The 18348-nt window shown below is 35.7% G+C and overlaps 2 protein-coding genes, 1 long non-coding RNA gene and 4 other non-coding genes across 12 annotated transcripts in view; 2 read left to right on the plus strand and 5 right to left on the minus strand.

Moving 5' to 3' along the window:
* Positions 1–191: 191 nt before the first annotated feature.
* On the minus strand, positions 192–5008 carry rps7 (ribosomal protein S7). The gene is made up of 7 exons (NM_200752.1): positions 5001–5008; positions 4187–4270; positions 4018–4089; positions 2303–2446; positions 1554–1618; positions 764–914; positions 192–303 (listed from the first exon to the last, which is right to left on the minus strand). Exons 2-7 carry the CDS (start codon positions 4259–4261, stop codon positions 226–228), a joined length of 585 nt encoding a protein of 194 aa, NP_957046.1. The 5' UTR covers positions 4262–4270; positions 5001–5008; the 3' UTR covers positions 192–225.
* Positions 503–723, minus strand: LOC137488755 (small nucleolar RNA SNORA73 family). Its single transcript, XR_015519300.1, has one exon. It is a non-coding gene; the product is annotated as a small nucleolar RNA SNORA73 family (small nucleolar RNA).
* Positions 1047–1267, minus strand: LOC137488756 (small nucleolar RNA SNORA73 family). Its single transcript, XR_015519301.1, has one exon. It is a non-coding gene; the product is annotated as a small nucleolar RNA SNORA73 family (small nucleolar RNA).
* LOC137488758 (small nucleolar RNA SNORA73 family) lies at positions 1705–1924 on the minus strand. The gene has a single exon (XR_015519303.1). It is a non-coding gene; the product is annotated as a small nucleolar RNA SNORA73 family (small nucleolar RNA).
* Positions 2526–2746, minus strand: LOC137488757 (small nucleolar RNA SNORA73 family). The gene has a single exon (XR_015519302.1). It is a non-coding gene; the product is annotated as a small nucleolar RNA SNORA73 family (small nucleolar RNA).
* Positions 5009–6696: 1688 nt separating the features above from the next.
* On the plus strand, positions 6697–13680 carry rnaseh1 (ribonuclease H1). 4 transcript variants are annotated; one of them, NM_001285828.1, is made up of 9 exons: positions 6697–6727; positions 6910–7002; positions 7095–7219; positions 8939–9124; positions 10483–10582; positions 10683–10737; positions 10821–10905; positions 11906–12030; positions 13363–13680. In NM_001285828.1, exons 2-9 carry the CDS (start codon positions 6935–6937, stop codon positions 13447–13449), a joined length of 831 nt encoding a protein of 276 aa, NP_001272757.1. In that variant the 5' UTR covers positions 6697–6727; positions 6910–6934; the 3' UTR covers positions 13450–13680. The 4 variants fall into 4 exon arrangements, with proteins under 4 accessions (NP_001272757.1, NP_001002659.2, XP_087152731.1 ...); NM_001002659.2 differs by having other exon boundaries at positions 6697–7002; XM_087296605.1 differs by lacking the exon at positions 8939–9124.
* Positions 13681–15099: 1419 nt separating this feature from the next.
* Positions 15100–18348, plus strand: part of LOC147832242 (uncharacterized) — a 43969-nt gene continuing 40720 nt past the window's right edge. The window contains exons 1-2 of one of the 3 annotated variants that reach the window (XR_015518534.1): positions 15100–15704; positions 17484–17574. This is a non-coding gene — a long non-coding RNA (uncharacterized LOC147832242). The remainder of the gene's footprint in view (positions 15705–17483; positions 17575–18348) is intronic. The other 2 variants (XR_015518533.1, XR_015518532.1) reach the window with 2 other exon arrangements.

Raw genomic sequence — 18348 nt, forward strand, 5'->3', positions numbered from 1 at the left:
TCACACCTCGAACGATGCGGGAAACGGGCCTGGGCACGGTTCAGATAGCATAGTGAGAGTACGCCCTTACAAAGTAGATCTACAATATGTAGATAATCATTACAACTTATCATTACGTTTGGTCAGCGTCTTCATGTTCATAAACAAATATAACTTTATATTTCCAAAAATTGAAAACAGACAAGAGGACGTGACAGTAAACAAATTTATTTTGTCATCTGCACTTTACAGTTGAAACTCTGGGAATTCAAATATCACATCCTTTCCTGTGAGCTTCTTGTAGACACCAGCGAATGTCTCAACCTAAAATAAGGCCAAACACACAAAAAAATTAGTTACTTATTTTAAAGACAAAAATATGTTGAAAAATATACACCGAACCTAATGCATGCAATCAATGCACTTAATAGTGCATTAAAAAAATTAAAGCCATCTGAGAATGACTGCACAGATTAAATAAAAATGGTCTTGGTGTAGCAGAAAATACTTCCAGTTTAATATTTAGTGTGCACTGCATGGTTTACCTCCCCAGTAATGGCCCAAAGGGCTCTGGGAAGATGTAGGAATATACAGGACGTAGTCCACACCAGCCAGAGGCCGGGGACAAGCTTGCTATCCAACGTCGTGGAACGGGACTGTACGTCACAACACCGAAGTGCTACGCTCCCATACGCCACATGGACAGAGCCACATGAGAGGCATCTCACGGGATGTCCACGTTGGTTTTCTTACTTTTTGGGTGGAGTGGGGGGATAAAACTCACTTTGTGTTCAACGTTGTTTTGCTGTGCCTTGTCAAGGTGGACCTTGATGAGCCTGCTGCTGTCCAGTTTCACGCGAATCCTTTTACCAACAATCTCGCTGGGAAAGACCAGGTCCTCAAGGATAGCGTCATGCACATTAGTCAGAGTTCGGCTGAAAGAAAAGCAACAGATTATGTGAAAGAGATCACCATTCATCTGCTCAGTGCATGGCAGCTAAGAGATCACCATTCATCTGCTCAGTGCATGGCAGCTTAACTTGTGAAACTCCCTAGATGCAAGTTTTGGTTGTGCACTGCATGGTTTACCTCCCCAGTAATGGCCCAAAGGGCTCTGGGAAGATGTAGGAATATACAGGACGCAGTCCACACCAGCCAGAGACCGGGGACAAGCTTGTTATCCAACGTCATGGAACGGGACTGTACGTCACAACACCGAAGTGCTACGCTCCCATACGCCACACGGACAGAGCCACATGAGAGGCATCTCACAGGATGTCCACGTTGGTTTTCAACAAGGTAACATGTCATTTAGAACACAATAAGCCAGTGGGTTTTCAATATCAATCCACAGGGGCCTCCGACCTGCCATTTATGCATCCCTTTCTTAACACCGGATTCAGATCATCAATTATTTAATAGATCCTTGTCAAAGAGGCATACAAAATGTGCAGGGTGGGGGCTCGAGGATTGAAAGAGAACCAATTTATTAGGCAAACTCGCATTAAAAGAGCAAGCATTACTAACCCTGACTGTGCAAAACAGCTTCCAAAATGCAACAAGACGACATTTACCTCCTGGGACGCTTCTGCTTGTTTTTTGTGCGGCTTTTCCTTGTGGGTTTAGGCAGGATTCTTCTCTGAAAGACAAGATCAAACAGACCATTATCTTTCAAGTCAACGTTAACTCTTTTGCTAAAAACAAGCAACACTGCTGCTGTAAAGGGGCTGTGCACTGCATGGTTTACCTCCCCAGTAATGGCCCAAGGGCTCTGGGAAGATGTAGGAATATACAGGACGCAGTCCACACCAGCCAGAGGCCGGGGACAAGCTTGCTATCCAACGTCATGGAACGGGACTGTACGTCACAACACCGAAGTGCTACGCTCCCATACGCCACACGGACAGAGCCACATGAGAGGCATCTCACAGGATGTCCACGTTGGAAAAATAAAGTAATTCATTCTAAATGCTAAGAGTCAGAGTTAAACACTTTAAAAAGAAATATTTAAAAAAAAAAAAAAAAAAAAAAAAAAAAAAAAAAAAAATCATTTGCCAGACATTTAGTTCCATCGCTAAGACTTAAACTGTTATTGCTTTGCAGATTTGGCATAAATTTACATTTTAAAATTGACAGGATTTAATTGGACTAATGCCTTTGTGCTGAAGCACAAGAGAATAAAAATGAACCCAGTTAAATCTTTATTTAAAAAAATAAAAATGATTTAAAGCAGTTAAAATTAAATACCAGGAACAGTTTTAGCATCAACAGTGCAACATGAAAAAAAAAATCAATAAATAAATTGTTTTGAAAGGAGTCTTACCTGTGCAATGAACACCACGTGCTTGCCACTGAATTTCTTCTCCAGCTCACGCACAAGCCTCACCTGGATCTTCTGGAAAGATTTCAGCTGGGGCACAGGCACAAAGATGATGATGGCTTTCCTGCTACCACCAACCTCGATTTCCTGACAGAAAGAGGAGTAGAGCTAACTTACAAATGCATACAATCATAAATTCAGCAAGTTAGACAATTTACATTTAAGGTTATGTGCACTGCATGGTTTACCTCCCCAGTAATGGCCCAAAGGGCTCTGGGAAGATGTAGGAATATACAGGACGCAGTCCACACCAGCCAGAGGCCGGGGACAAGCTTGCTATCCAACGTCATGGAACGGGACTGTACGTCACAACACTGAAGTGCTACGCTCCCATACGCCACACGGACAGAGCCACATGAGAGGCATCTCACAGGATGTCCACGTTGGATATGTTAACTGTCAGTTTAAACAGCTGTTACTTTGATACTGAAATTAAAGTGTCCCATTATACTTGTGAATATTTCCTTTATTATTATTATTTTTATTATACCCTTTATTTTACCAGGAAAGACACATTAAGATTAAAAATCTCTTTTACAAGAGTGTCCTTGCCAAGATTAGGCAGTACACAAGTCACAGGAGTCCAACAGACAAAAAACTATTTAAAGTTAACATGAATCACACTGTCAACCATTCAAAACATCTACAAACCTTTAATGGAATGAATTGTTGCTATTGCTAGAGAGAACTAGTTTAGAACACCAATGAGCGGTTAGGAACTCCAGTTTAACTTGTGTAACAAATTTAATTTAGTGCTGGGCGACTAAAGCAAAAATCATGCACGCTGCCATTAAATCGGATTAAGTAACCATTAGAAATTAACTTTATTTTCAGATGGTGCAGCATTTACTACAAGCCATAATTCACAGCACAAAAAAAAAAAAAACATTCATAAAAATCAGATGACTTTAAAATTAAAGATGTGCATGAAAATTGCAGCTTTTGCTGAATAGTCACTGTATTATTATAACTGAGCCCCAATTGTCACTATCATTATAACTGAGCCCCGACTTAATGTCAGCTTATGGTCTGCATTATCTGCCCAAAAGCATTATGCATGACTCAAACATCTTAATTGGCAAGTAAAAAAAAAAAAAAAAAAAAAAAAAAAAAAAAAAAGTTACTTAAACTTAACGCAACAATGATGAAAAAAAGGACTAAAGCAGAAAAAAGAATCTGCATGTGCACATTTAAAACAGTATTTAAAAGGTTGCATGCAGAATGTACTCCATTTGGATGCATAAGCTCAAGAGCAGGTGTTAAAGAGATGTAAAAAGAAATTGCTAAGTTTTAGAATCTCAGAAATGTGAGATTCATGTTTTACCCTCCACATTAGATGCTCTACTCCAGGGATGTCAAGGTCAGTTTCTGGAGGGCCACAGGCCTGCACAGTTTAGGTTCAACCCTGTTTTAATACATTTACCTGCAGATTTAAAACAAGTCTGAAAGACTTAACTGTTTGATCAGGTGTGTTTAGAGTTAAAGCTAAACTGTGCACAGCTATGATCCTCCAGGAACAGAGTTTAACACCTGTGCTCTATTCTATTGCAAAAAACATACTCTATTGACTTACCAAAAAAGAAAGCTTTAAATAAGTATAATGGGGCACTTTAATAACAATTGCACAAACCTGAAGGAGGATGAAACATGATCTTTACCTTAGCAGCAGTGATGTGGAGCTCCCTCAGCTGAGCCTTCAAATCAGAGTTCATCTCCAGCTCAAGAAGAGCCTGCAAAAAAACAAAACTTGCTGTAAAAATGTTCCAAAAAAGGCTATAGACGCTTGTAGATCACACACGAAAGACTGGAGATTCTGGTAAATGATACCTGGGAAATGCCAGACTCAAACTCATCTGGCTTTTCGCCATTCGGCTTCACTATTTTCGCGCTGGTACTGAACATGGCCTGTGTCTGAAACACACAAATACACTGATTAGAATGACAAAGAGTCACAGTAATTAAGTTGAAGCAAAAGTTCACCAAAGTGAAACTCTCCATCATGTTACTTAAATCAAAATGACCTTCCTTAGCTATTAAAAAAAAAAAAAAGAGGACTCCTAGGAAGTGACAGCTTCAGTCTCGTTTACTTTCAAGTTCTATATTCTTAAGGAATAGCGCGCTGTCAGGTTATACAATGAAAAACGCTTCTATTAGTAATTCGCAAAAAAAAAAAACAACTGTCAAAAGAGTTAAAACCGAACATTAACCTCCGACTTAACTATCCTATCTTGATCTGTCCTCAGTAATTCAAAAGCTGTCGTTAAGCAGTCTTGGCTAACTCCAAGTGTTCCTAGCATGCTGCTAGCATTTACTTACTAATGCAGAATCACTAAAATACATTACAGGCGCGCAACAGTTATACATTTAGACCTTACGTATACATTATTTTACTTGTTAGCATGTCCAAGCCATCCAAGAGCAGCACATGGGCCATGGCAATACTGTAGTACATACACGTCTGCTAGCACATCCTAAATGTGTACATTTCTATGTCTAATACAGCCATCCATCCTCTAACACAGGCGCATCTAACGCATCCCTGTGTAAACATCATTTAAAGCTTAAACAAATAGACGAATGTTACTTATTTTAGACATTTTTGTGTTAAATCCACATAGCTGGGCACATTCAGTAGACTCACCTCTTTCAACGACGGCCTGGGAAGAGGCCGTACTCTCGCGAGAGGCCGGTAAAAGCGCGTTGCCCTGTTGCATGACGGGAACTGCTGAGGGCAGAGAGCGCCTGTTCATAATCAGTTTAGCAGGTCTTTTTATTTCGAATTTAGTTACATCAAATCCCTCCTTTATCTCCTATTGGAACTACCTTCTCATTATGTTAAATGGTCGTATGTTTTGTCACGTCCTCGGTTTTCTTTACAAATAAATCTAAGGAAACATTTGATCAAATAATTCAAATATTTATTTGTTTATTTTTGCAGGAATGTAGACGTGACTTTAACTGGTCTTGCTCTTGAAATTTCTTCTGAATCTGTTGCTCACGTTTGGTATTTGTTTTATTTCGGCTAGAATAAAAACAGTTTAAAAAAACATTTTAAAATAAAAATTATTAGCTCCTTCAAGCTATATTTTTCCCGATAGTCTACAGAACAAACCATCATTGTATAATAACTTGCCAAATTACTCTAACCTGCCTAGTTAACCTACTTAACCTAGTTAAGCATTTAAATGTCACTTTAAGCTGTATAGAAGTGTCTTGAAAAATATCCAGTAAAATATCATTTACTGTCATCATGGCAAAGATAAAATAAATCAGTTATTAGAAATAACTTATTAAAACTATTATGTTTAGAAATGTGTTGAATAAATCTTCTCTCTGTTAAACAGAAATTGGGGGGGGGAAATAAACAGGGGGGCTAATAATTCAGGGGGGCTAACAATTCTGACTTCAACTGTAAATTTATTTATTTATTTGCATATTTATTTATGTTTTATTTCCTAGATGGTTGCGGCTGGAAGGGCATCCGCTGTGTAAAAACGTGCTGGAATAAGTTGGCGGTTCATACCGCTGTGGCGACCCCGGATTAATAAAAAGGGACTAAGCCTAAAAGTAAATGAATGAATGAATGGATTTATGTTTTATTTATGCAAGAATTTATGCATTTATGTACTCATTTAATTAATTGCGTATCTATTTATTAATTGTTTTTGCAGGTTTCGTCCTCCATATTTTGGGAATGTCCTTTTGTTAGATCATTCTAGACTAATGTGAATTTATTATCCTTTTGGTTGTTATTCTAAAGAAAAAGATTCTGTATAAACATGTTATTATTGGAAATGTATAATAAAGTAAACCCCAGTTTAGCATTTTCAGACAAGCAAACTTTACTTAAATACCATTTCAACGTTTATTTACTTAGTCTGTGGTCTAGAAACAGAAAGCTGTTAAACCTCTTAAATGTATGCTTTTAATATTGTGGTTTAATATGTATTTCACTGATAATTGACTAGAAATAAAAATACTGCTCGTTTACCTTGGACTGCATTGTTTGACTCACTAAAATCGGTTCAATCGAGTCATTTATTTCGAACAACGAAACAATCAAACAAAGCCGTTTGTTTGTTTCCCTAAAAAGAGTCGGCTCTTAAGAGTCATATCTTAGTGAATCGATCTGTACTGTATGTTTTCGAATCCCTAAATAGCGGTTTTGTCTTTAGACCACATATTTATATATGGTCTATTACGCCTCTGCTCTGCTAATTAATGACTTAAATATAATGAGATTTAAAAGCTGTTTTTATTGTGTTATCTCAGGGTCTACTCCACTTCAGTTGGTGGCGCAAATGCTCCAAGAAAAAAGCAATAACGCAAGAAGAAGCAGTCGTTTGTCAGCTGACCGCTAGCTTAGAGGTAGGAGGTGCACACATGTTTCAGAAACTCATATCAACTAAATCCATTACGTTTCTGTCAGGTTGATATTATAATGGCTGACATGAAATCCCACGTAAAATGGATGCTATAATGTTTTCTCTGCGCTGAGCAAGAGACCAAGTTATGCTGAGATTGCCTGGCTTTTTGAATGTCGTACGCAGAACTCTATGCAACGCCGCAGAAGAGATGGGCAAGAAGGGAAACTTTTTCTACGCTGTGAGGAAAGGATTTAAACCCGGAGTGTATCAGACATGGTGAGCCTTAAGCTGTGTAGCCATATGCTCTATTTACTAGTATTATTGACGCGTGTTGCATTGCGTGACTATATATCGCATGTTTATTACAGGGAGGAATGTAAACATCAAGTGGATAAATTCCCTTCTGCAAGTTTTAAGAAGTTTGCCTCCGAACAGGATGCTTTGGACTTTGTGAGGAGCCATTCCGATGCATCATCCTCTGCGGGAGCAAATGGTAATATCAAGGCTGTTACTTTTCTTTTAATGACAGATTTACTATACTGAGACAGTTCATAAAAATACATTATAAGGTTTTTTAGGTGTATAAGAAGAAGAATCCAGAAGAGATGGGTGCGACCTACAATCCTTTTAGATAGCAAATGTGTCATATATCAGGAATATCTCATCACAAATATGTATCCACCCTCACAGATATTAAAGTGGCTCATTGTGCTTTATCAGATATGACCTTGTTGTAGTGTGTGAATGTAAAAGCTCTGCAACATTAAAGGTCAAAATGCATGATACATTGAGTTATTGCCTTCCAGTTAAAGAACCTACTCTAATTGCCTGAAACAAGTTGTCAGTAATGACCCGTTTCCACTGAGTGATCCGGTACAGTATGAGTCGGTACGCTTTTATGCCCATTTCCATGATCTAAGTTCAGCTTTTCCTACACAAGCCTATGTATAATTGCAACAAGTTTGGTTTTATTTGGCTGTTTGATACTAAATGTTATCTTTGGCCTCAGATGTTGTAGCTGAGGCCTGGAAGAGTTTTTTAGTTGTCTACATGTCAATGTTTTTGCTGCTAAATGAAGTATTTCATTTCCTCAAATATGTTTTCATTTTTATGGACTCTTTTCACATTTCTGGGTTTCTCAGAAGCGCAAGTCGCCATAATTGGGTTAACCTAGAGAGCAGTGAATGGGAGAGTAGGAATTTCAATTAGCTGAAATAACTTCACAATAATGTTATCACAACTTTCAGAAGAAAAAAAATGTGATAACAGCAGCCAGAGGAGAAAACAATGTAAAATTGACTCTCCCGGCCATAGACGCTGCATTAGAAACTACTTGCTTAAGCGTTAACTATTTTTTTGTAATTTGATTGCAAGATGATAAAATACAAAGTTTAGGTTTATAAATGTACTTGTGTTTATTTAACAATCAAAATATTCAAATATTATTTATGAAGATGATTAATGTTAAATGCGTTATCATCGTCTTGTGGAAAAGGGTCGGTTTACAATATTTTTTATTTAATGTGGACCACATTTAGCATTTTTTGATTGGTTCATCTTTATAGGACTCATGTTAAAGAATCTATTCTAAACATGTCAGAAACATTTGTATTTTCCTATAGAAAAAGCTTTTGTCCATTTCTGATCAATTTCTCGAATTTTATTGGGTATTTTTGTTTTTTATTTTGAGGGGAGGGTCTGTAGACATTCGACAGGTATTCATATGGGTATTTTCTAAACTTTCAATCTAATATTGTAAAATAACTGTGTAGTTTGCATATGAATGGCTATTTTCTTTCGGATATGGATGTTTTGTATTTGCACCTGTATTTAGTGTCTGTAATTGATTTGACAAAAATTGATTCTTGATACCAAGCGTAAACAGGGCCTTCTTTGAAGTGGCTCAACTTACTTAATTAATTACACACAATTTCCTTTAGAATTTTATTAAAAGATTTGGTGATTAATATCATGCCGATGGTCTCTTTAAAATATACATCATAAATTAAAATGGATCAAAATATCTGCATTGACTATTTATAAAGATCATATGAAAAGCTGTAGTCAATCTACATTTTAAACCAACACATGCAAGTAATATTCCATAATTACCAGATAAGTTGTATTCATATACAGTATTGATAGTGTGCTAAAACATTCAGTAATGTACTGCAAGTGATATCTAATTTATATATATTTTTTTGCATTTAAGGATGTGAATTAGAGGTTCTGCCTCCTAGAAATGTGCCTTGTTCCTCAATGGCTGTGTCTTTTGGAAGTAAAAGGACCCATGATGAGACTGAGGATGAAGGACCGTCCTGTCCGAAACGAGTAAAGCTCATTGAGGTCCCACAGCCAAAGACCGGAACAACTAGCAGTGATGGATTTACATACATGGGTAACATTCAGTTGAAAACAGAAGTTTACATGCACTCTAAAAAAAGAAACATAACCATTTTTTTTAATAACATCTGATGGTAAATCATACTAAACGTTTACTATTTTAGCTGTTAGGATTACCTAAATCATTTACATTTGCTAAATACCAGAATAATTAGAAAATAGAAAAGTTTCTAGACAGTCAAAAGTTTACTTACATTTCCTTGGTATTTTTTAGCTTTGCTTTTAAGCTGTATAATATTGGTCAAATGTTTAGGGTATCCTTCCAAAGCTTTTCACAATAGTTTGAATTTTGGCTCATTCCTCCTGACAGAATTGGTGTAACGGAGTCAGATTTGTTGGCTGTCTTGCTCGCACAAGCTTTTTCAACTCTGCCCACACATTTTCTACAGGATTGAGTGCAGGGCTTTGTGATGGCCACTTCAAAACATTCACTCTGTTGTCCTTAAAGCACATTTTAACTAATTTGGCAGTATGCTTAGGGTCATGGAAAACCCATTTGTGGCCAAGTTTTAATTTTCTGGCTGATGTCTTGAGATGTTGCTTCAGTATTTCTACGTAATGTTCTTTCTTCATGATGCCATCTATGCTGTCAAGTGGACCAGTCATGACATGACATCATGACATCAAAACATGATGCTGCCACCCCATACTTTACAGTTGGGATGGTGTTCCTAGGCTTGTAAGCTTTTCCCTTTGTCCTCCAAATGTAACTCTGGTCATTATGGCTGAACAGTTCAATCTTAGTTCCATCAGACCACAGGGCATGTCTCCAAAGATTCTTTTTCCCAGTGTACTTTAGTAAATTTTAATCTGGCTTTTTTGTTGATTCTGGCTTGTTAATTTTTCCATGTTATCACACAAGGATTCTATTCTACAGTTGTACCTCCAATTAACTCAAATGTTTATTATTAAATTAGTCAATCAGAATCTTTCAAAACCTTGACAACATCGAGCTTTTTGAGGGGCATAATAATCTTATTGTTTGTAAACTTGACTTTCAAGAAAAGTTATAACAATTTCTCAAAAAATATATCTCATTATTCTGCTATTAAGCATAACAGAAACAAATTTGATAATTCTAACTTTACCTAAATAAGATAAAGTTTAGTCACATTAACATCTGACTTTTTTAATGGTTATGTTCCTTTTTATACAGTGTATGTAGACTTCTGGTTTCAACTGTACATGCACTATATCGTGCTGATATCTATTATTTTAGAAAGGGTAAAGTGGATTAAATTGTTATTCAAAACTTTATTACACATAGTAAACCAATTATGACATTGTAAGGTTTTTAATTGCAAACTTTTGGCCAAAGTAAAATGAAATAGCCTCTTTTGTAATGTTTTTCAGGTGATGCTGTAGTGGTGTACACTGATGGCTGCTGCTCAGGCAATGGTAAACATGGAGCACGTGCAGGAATTGGTGTATATTGGGGTCGAGATCATCCACGGTAAATCATCACTTAACAGCAAAAATGTATTAATAATGAAATACTTTTTTATTGTCAATGTTTTATTTTAAATTGATTTAACTTCTAATTGTTTGCTCAGTAATGTGGCTGAGAGGCTTCCAGGGAGGCAGACCAACCAAAGAGCAGAATTACAGGTAAGAATAGTGAGGTGTTCTCATACAGTATTTGTTCCTGTACGCTGCTGTTGATAAAAATATCATTACTTGTTTCATCACAGGCTGCTTGCAAGGCACTTGAGCAAGCCAAGGAAATGAATTTTAAAAAGGTTGTGCTATACACGGACAGCAAGTTCACTATTAATGGTATACACTCCCTGCTTTTTTGTCTGTCCATTTACACTGTAAAAGATTGCTGTGATTTTTTAAAATTATTATTATTATTATCATTATTATTATTTATTTATTAAAATTTTTTTTCCTTTTTTTTCAGAAACTTAAAATTCAGCATTAGAATATGTATTAACGTGGTGTTTTATGTTAAAGTCAGTGTTTATGCATGACAAAGTGATATGATTAATTAACTTTGATATTTAAGTAGAAATATTGTTATAAAGTTGTGAAATATAGAGTAATTATTAATAATTAATTGCTGCAAATTTTTACAGTGAATTGAAGATGAGATAATATTTTAGTGCTTGCAACAAATTATTAAAGTGATTTTTTAAAAATTATTTAATACAAGTGTCATTAAAGTACTTTAATGTAATTCAATAAATAAAATATCATAGAAATAATGTAATAATCAGTGTAAAAAATAGGTTTTTATAAAAATAAAACAACCTGCTTAATCTGACCAGCACTTTTTAATATATATAAATGAATACTGATCATAAATAATATATATATATATATATATATATATATATATATAATGTATATATATATATATATATATATAATATATATATATATATATATATATATATATATATATATATATAATATATATATATATATATATATATATATAATATATATATATATATATATATATATATAATGTATATATATATATATATATATATATATATATATATATATATATATATATATATATATATATATATATAATATATATATATATATATATATATATATATATATATTAATATATATATATATATATATATATATATATATATATATATATATATATAATATAATATATATATATATATATATATATATATATATATATATATATATATATATATATATATATATATATATAAAACTCCCATTCAGTCTTTGAGTTTCTTGTGGTGCACTGTTTATTTATTTTTTATTTTTTGGCTTGTCAAAGGTGTCACAAGTTGGGTAAAGACCTGGAAGTCTAATGGCTGGAGACTTAAAAGTGGTGGGGTCATAATCAACAAGGACGACTTTCAACAGCTGGATAAACTAAATGCAGAACTTGATGTTGTATGGGTAGGTTTATCTGACTAACCATGGCTAACCAGTTTCTGCTTTTCATTGTGTATTATAAGTATAGTGTCCCAACCTTGGTGTATAAATATTCTTTTTTATTTTTATTTAAAGATGCAGCTCTACATTTGTCAGTTCATCACTGTTCATCAATAATGAAATGTCTCACAAATGCTTGTCACAAAAAACATTTAATCTGCAGAATTGCAGTTCAAGCAAATGGCAAAAACCGCTAAATTTCGCTATCTGTAGTCCCTAATAATAACTCCTGTATAGCAGTCCCACAACATTCTGTTCCTGATGACACTGGAATACCCTGTCAGAAAAGTCTAGTAGCTAAGAATGAGCTCCTTACAGTGTCTGCTAGAATGCTATTGTTGTTTTTCTGTGTTTACATAGATGAATATGGCCATGGTGTAAACGCACAGTACAGTTACGATCTTATTGCCCAATTATATTGTTATAACATAATATATGCCTTTAGTGATTTCCTGAAGATAAATACCAAGAAATAACACAAATGGAATAACTACAGCAGTCACGATCATCGATCTCATACGAAGCAAAAGATCGCGAGAACATATGATGACGTGAAAAAGTGGCCCTTTTAAAAGTACTCAAGAGTAGTGAGAATTACACGGTAGTGAGAATTACACGGAGATCGTCTGTCCTTCCATTCTTCATTCGTTCCATTTAATGATTGTTTAAGACTGTTTGACGATTTTTAGTCATCATACAGTCTACATCCTTCATTTTCTCATCGGTGACATGCAGTCTATAAAAAGTCTCTGGGTCATTGCGTGTAAAGACTTTAGACATCGTCTTGGACATTTTTAATGCTTCCAAAAGGTTTGCTGCATTTATAAAGCGCCCATGTCTTGAGGTAGTTTAGTATGTTTAGATGTGATTTATTTTGTGTAATTTGATTGGAAAGGATTCACAGGACGGATTTTTCTACTCTAGCCCACCACCATGGACAATAAAGAAATAGTGACTACATGTTAAAGGAAGGTATTGGAGTTAAAGTACTGATACAGCTCTAAAAATGTACTCAAGGGAAAGTAAAAATACACATTTTTTAAACTACTTAGTAAATTACAATTCCTGAGAACAACTACCCAATTACAGTAGTTTGAGTATTTGTTTATTTTGGTACTTTACACCACTGGTTAGAACATTTTTAGGACAGTGTCTCAAACATCAGAACTCTTTCTGCATGCTTCTTTATGTTTTTATTGATAACATACTGTTATGCATTAAAACAAATGTCTTGTATGGTCTGTGAAATAACTGCAAATAAATAAATGTACCATCCGTCTTATTTTTCATTTCTAGATGCACATTCCAGGTCACGCTGGATATACAGGCAATGAGGAGGCAGACAGACTGTCTAGAGAGGGAGCTGCAAAACCCACTTGTTAGGCTGCTGCTACTGACATCTTTTTATAATAATAATAAACTAATTTAGGTGGCTAGGACAGGTTTGTTTACCTTCTTGTTAATGCACTTTTTCAGTTTTTTTGTGCTAGTGCTGTAATGTTGCAGACAACACTAGACACGTGTCATCTTTTTTTCCAAAAAGCTAAGCTTATCTGAAACGTTTGTGTTTTTTGATTGTTTTGTCAATTAAATTGTGCTTTATTTTGTCCATGATATTGATTCCTGGTACTTATTTTTTCCATCTCAGATACTGTTGCTGCCTATAACCACTTGGATTTTTATTTTAGCGTGTATTACAGATGTGCTGCTATTAGTTTTGAAAGTGATTAATACTGTCACCATAATGTATTATTGATTCTTATGTTAAGTTTGAATGCATCATCTTTTTCATATTATCAGAAGGTTTTTTCAGTTGTGATACGTTCACAAGAGCAGTTATGCTGAAAAGCCTCGACACTAACAGTAGGTGTCACTGCAGTTCACGCAAAAAGACTTGATGGACTACAAAGCAGATGGATTTAAAAATATAGCTATGCTTTTAGGTAATTTGAATTTTGCAATTGGAATTTGCTTACTAAAAACCTAATGGATATTCTAATTAAGCCTTTTAGACAAGAGCCTTTTCTTATCGCTGAGGATGACTTTATCCAGTATCATCTGATTTTGCTCTAAAATGAACATTTAAACCTCACAGATTTATTTGCACAGAAGGATTTAAAAGTGTATTCTACCTTAAAAGTAAAGTTCACCTAAAATGTTTAAATTCTGTCATCATTTACTCTCCTTTAACTTAGGGAGACTTTTAAGAATAACATATTAAGGTATTTTGAGGAAAGCTAAAAACCTGTAACTATTGAATTCCATAGCAGTTTCTTCTACTGTTAATGTCAATGTTACAGAATTTCAGCTTTCTTTAAAATATTTTCTTTTGTGTTCAACAGAATAAAGAAATTCAAATGTTTATAACCACTTAGTTGAGGATGAATAAATGAGTAAAGTAAAACTTTTGACATAGGGAGCGGATATATCCTAAGTTAGAAGCCTGACAGCCCTAGCTTGTGGTGCATGTTCAGAATTTCATATATTGTCTTTCTGTTGTTATTTTCCCCAAGATTTATATAGCAGTCCTGTTCAAGTCTCTGCTTTAAGCCGGTGTCTAGACAAAGTCTTGAGTGTTGTCTTAAATACAGATAACCTGCACAGCAGGCTGAGAAGGAATGAAGGCTTCTTCTCTTTCATGCAATAAACCGAGGTGAGAATATCAACATCAGGGCTTCAGCACAGTCTGTCCTGACCTTCGCTTGCAGGACTCGGCTCCTCTGAATTCCCGCTGAGATCCAAGACCTTCAGAGCAGAATGTACGAACAACAGTTATAGGTCAGAAGACTCCGTTTGTCCTTGTCTGGTGAAAACAATGAGGATTTAGTGCTTGTAACCTTTCAAAGCTTCAAGTAAGTCCTTGGAAGTATTTTGGGGATATGAAGCTGTTAACTGTCTCGAGGAATGTAGATTGGCTTGTTTTTTAATATTTATGGAAGTAAGCTGTTCCAACTGGTGACGTTTAAATATCATCTGAAAGCCGTTTGATAATCAGACTCGGTGATAATTTGTTGGAGATTAAGGGAAGGAGGCACACCAAAAAAAAAAAAAAAAAAAAAAACACCCCATCATTACAGCACATCTGGTCTGTGCTCTCTTCAAAAATCATGTCACAGCTGACTCGGGCCCTCAAATCTGGAAGGAAGTGTAGGGGAATTTCCACTAATGAATCCAACAATCACACGATGAGGCCTCTTTGTGCAGGGACTTCAATGGAAGCCACATTCGGAGCAGGCACAGCGAGTCACAATCAAAGGCACCGGCAAGCCGTTACCACAGGAGCAAAGCTGCAGCTTGTAACCGAACAGACATCTGTTTCTATGACAGCTGTCTGGAGCGGCATCAGCCTAACTAACTGCTGCCTCAGAACTAGTCTGACTGTTTGATATCTCCTGCGATAAAGACAGAGAAGATTCTGTCACAAACCCTCGCCGCTTCTTGTTGTGATGCAGTAATGTGAAGAGGGAAGTTTGCGTTTGTGTTTATTTTGTTCCTCTTTGAAGCTCCTGGAATCAGAGGCTGCAAAATAGTGGAGGGGAGAAGAAACACCCGAGAGAAGTAAACATATGGAGCAAACTAACCCCGGTGAGCTCGACGAGAAGCTACTGCAACGAGTACAGTAAAGACAAACAACTTAAGTACGATTTAAGGGAAAATTAGGAAATATTTATTATTTAAATTCCAAGGGGAGCTGTAAACGTTCAAATAGCCTACTCATTGTAAAATATGGCGTCCAGATGGAAGTCAGATTTTGGTGTCATGTGCCCATTTTATGTGCCAATGAATGAACCCACTTTAAAAAGACAATGCAAAGCCCAACCTGCCTACATACCCCTGCTAGTTACCTGAGCAAACGTACATGCATCATTTGTACCAACAGAGGGCGTTACACGGGTTTATCGTGTGCTACCTAAGCAGATCAGCTACCGGTTAGCAGCACCAGTTAATTTACCATAAGTGACGGATTTACCATGCTAGTTTGAAGGTATGCACACATGCCTAATTTTGGGGCAAAGTTACAGTGTTTGTATGGACGATGTAACTAGAGGCGAAAAGGGTGCCAGAATATTTAGCAGAATTTGAACACAATTTTAAACATTTATGAAGTCTCCATTATCAAAATGCTGTTGATTTATATTGTTACCACAAGTTAAACCACAATACTGTGGTAATTGTTAAATGAACCATGGTTATGCTGTTAACATACTTTAACCATTGTATTTGTGTAACATTTTGGTCCTAACAAAAAGGGATCGAAGTCCTGCAGAGTGTAGTTCCAGCACTGCTTCAACACACCTATCTCAATTAGTTTGTTCAGCTGTTTAATTAGGGTTGGAACTAAACTGTGTAGAGCTGTGGCCCTCCAGGAACTGAGTTAGTATATTTTACATTTCCCTCTCACGTAACAAAGCCTACTACGTGCAGCAAACATGACTTTGAATGAAAAATAATCACCTAACCAATTACACTTGCAACAAAGAATGCTACTTTATTTGTCTACGTATGTTCTCAGAAATGTTTTAAATAAAATTAGCATAAATAATCATTTACATTTTTTACTCTATTCAGATTATATTTTTGCATTCAAGATCTTTCTGTAACAACCAGAACTAACTCCCATGTATTTTCCCCCAAAAATCTATTCCCCTTGATTGCACTTCACAATATGGAAGAAATGATCTCCCTACATCTGTTACAATGCATCATTAAGTCCTTTGAAAATTGGCCCCATTTGCTACACTTGTAACTGCCTTTCTGTAACTTCCATTTTAACATTACAAATCTAAATCATTTCTGTGGTATTGATATTATTCCACAAATATTCAGTGTATTGAGCTTGAATCTGTATAAATTCAATTTTAAAGGCAAGACACAGTCAAAATCACTTTTTAAAAATAATATTTTTAGTGATGCACCTGTCAATTCTGAGATGCTTGGCTTTCTTTTAAAATGTTATGAATCTAATTTATTTATATCCATATTCTGAAAGTTTTCACAGAGGTGTATGTTTGTTCATACATAATTTGCCTGTTCAAACAGAACATTTTATCCTATAAAAAATGTGAAAATATATTTCTAATTCTGCCTATTTGAAAATTTTGAATTATGGAGTGGGAAAAAACCCTCAAATGAAAAACCTTGAAAAAACTTTGACTCTAATATATTCAGAAATATTAAACCTCAATTTTGAACCTGACTTCATGCAATATTAAAATTTTGGGTTTTACAAAATATTCAAATTAGCCAATTTTTATTGAAATGATGCTTCATTTGCATATTTAAAGATAATTTTTGAAAAATATGAGACACAAAACGTGTTTGCAATTCTTAATATAGTCGATTGACAAGGAAAGTATGATGATAACTATTAGTTTTAATTTTACCCCATTCACCTGCAGTGTCTTTGCCTTTAACAGGCGAGGATAGTTCTGCATGCTTCAGACGCCCACCTGGTGGTCTGCTGTTTGGAAGGGCAAGACCTGCCCGCAGAGAGAGGGGCTTGACAAGGTGAGCTCCAGCACTGCGGCACTGCAGTTTTCATTCTCATTCTCTCTCTCTCTCTATCCACCCTCCCTGTCTCTCAGACACTACACCTGCTTTAGGAGCTTTCCCAAACCCTCACCACAACTGAGATACACCAGCATAGCCAGCGTTTGATAAGCACCGCATCGTCTTAAATGCACGTTAAAACGCAAAGTCCTTGACCCAAATAGTGCAGATGGCCATGCTCTGAACTGCCACTTAAAATCAGTGAGCTCAGGAGAGTCTGCCGCGTCGCCTGGCCTTCAGGCTGCCTCAGACTGTGTGCGTATGAGACTGACTCATCAAGCTACCAGAGAACTCAATTTAATCCCACAGCAGGAGATTCATTCTCTTAAAGCTAAAGTTCTCCATCACGTGCTCGGCCGCTGCACCTCCTCACATGTGACGGAAGCGAGGCAGACTCGCTGGATTTTTAATGATACTTTCGGCAAGCAGCTTTACGAGTAATTTTTTGTTTTTTTTTGCATTTGAGAAGAGAAAAACAAAAGGGAGAACATCTGTGTCTTTGTCACACTTCTTTGCACCAAAAAAGTTGTTAGATCATTAAGAGAATCTTTCTTTCTTTCTCTATTATTTTTTTGTTTTCTTTCTTTCTTTCTTTCTTTCTTTCTTTCTTTCTTTCTTTCTTTCTTTCTTTCTTTCTTTCTTTCTTTCTTCTGTACAGTGCATTCGGAAAGTCTTCATAGCGCTTCACTTTTTCCAAATTGTTTCGTTACAGCCTTATTCCAAAATAGATGA

This window comes from Danio rerio, chromosome 20 (assembly GCF_052040795.2).
Source record: "Danio rerio strain M-AB ecotype USA chromosome 20, GRCz13ab, whole genome shotgun sequence".
Lineage (NCBI taxonomy): Eukaryota > Metazoa > Chordata > Actinopteri > Cypriniformes > Danionidae > Danio > Danio rerio.

Bases quoted from the DNA above. Each gene is read 5' to 3' on its own strand.
- rps7 (NM_200752.1), bottom strand. From the start codon at position 4,261: ATGTTCAGTACCAGCGCGAAAATAGTGAAGCCGAATGGCGAAAAGCCA. The intron at 2,447-4,017 runs GTAAAGATCATG...TCTTTCTGTCAG, and splicing joins TCCACATCACTGCTGCTAAG to GAAATCGAGGTTGGTGGTAG. The intron at 915-1,553 runs GTAAATGTCGTC...CTTTTCTTTCAG, and splicing joins AAGCAGAAGCGTCCCAGGAG to CCGAACTCTGACTAATGTGC.
- rnaseh1 (NM_001002659.2), top strand. From the start codon at position 6,872: ATGCTGAGATTGCCTGGCTTTTTGAATGTCGTACGCAGAACTCTATGC. The intron at 7,003-7,094 runs GTGAGCCTTAAG...TGTTTATTACAG, and splicing joins CCCGGAGTGTATCAGACATG to GGAGGAATGTAAACATCAAG. The intron at 10,906-11,905 runs GTATACACTCCC...GGCTTGTCAAAG, and splicing joins CAGCAAGTTCACTATTAATG to GTGTCACAAGTTGGGTAAAG.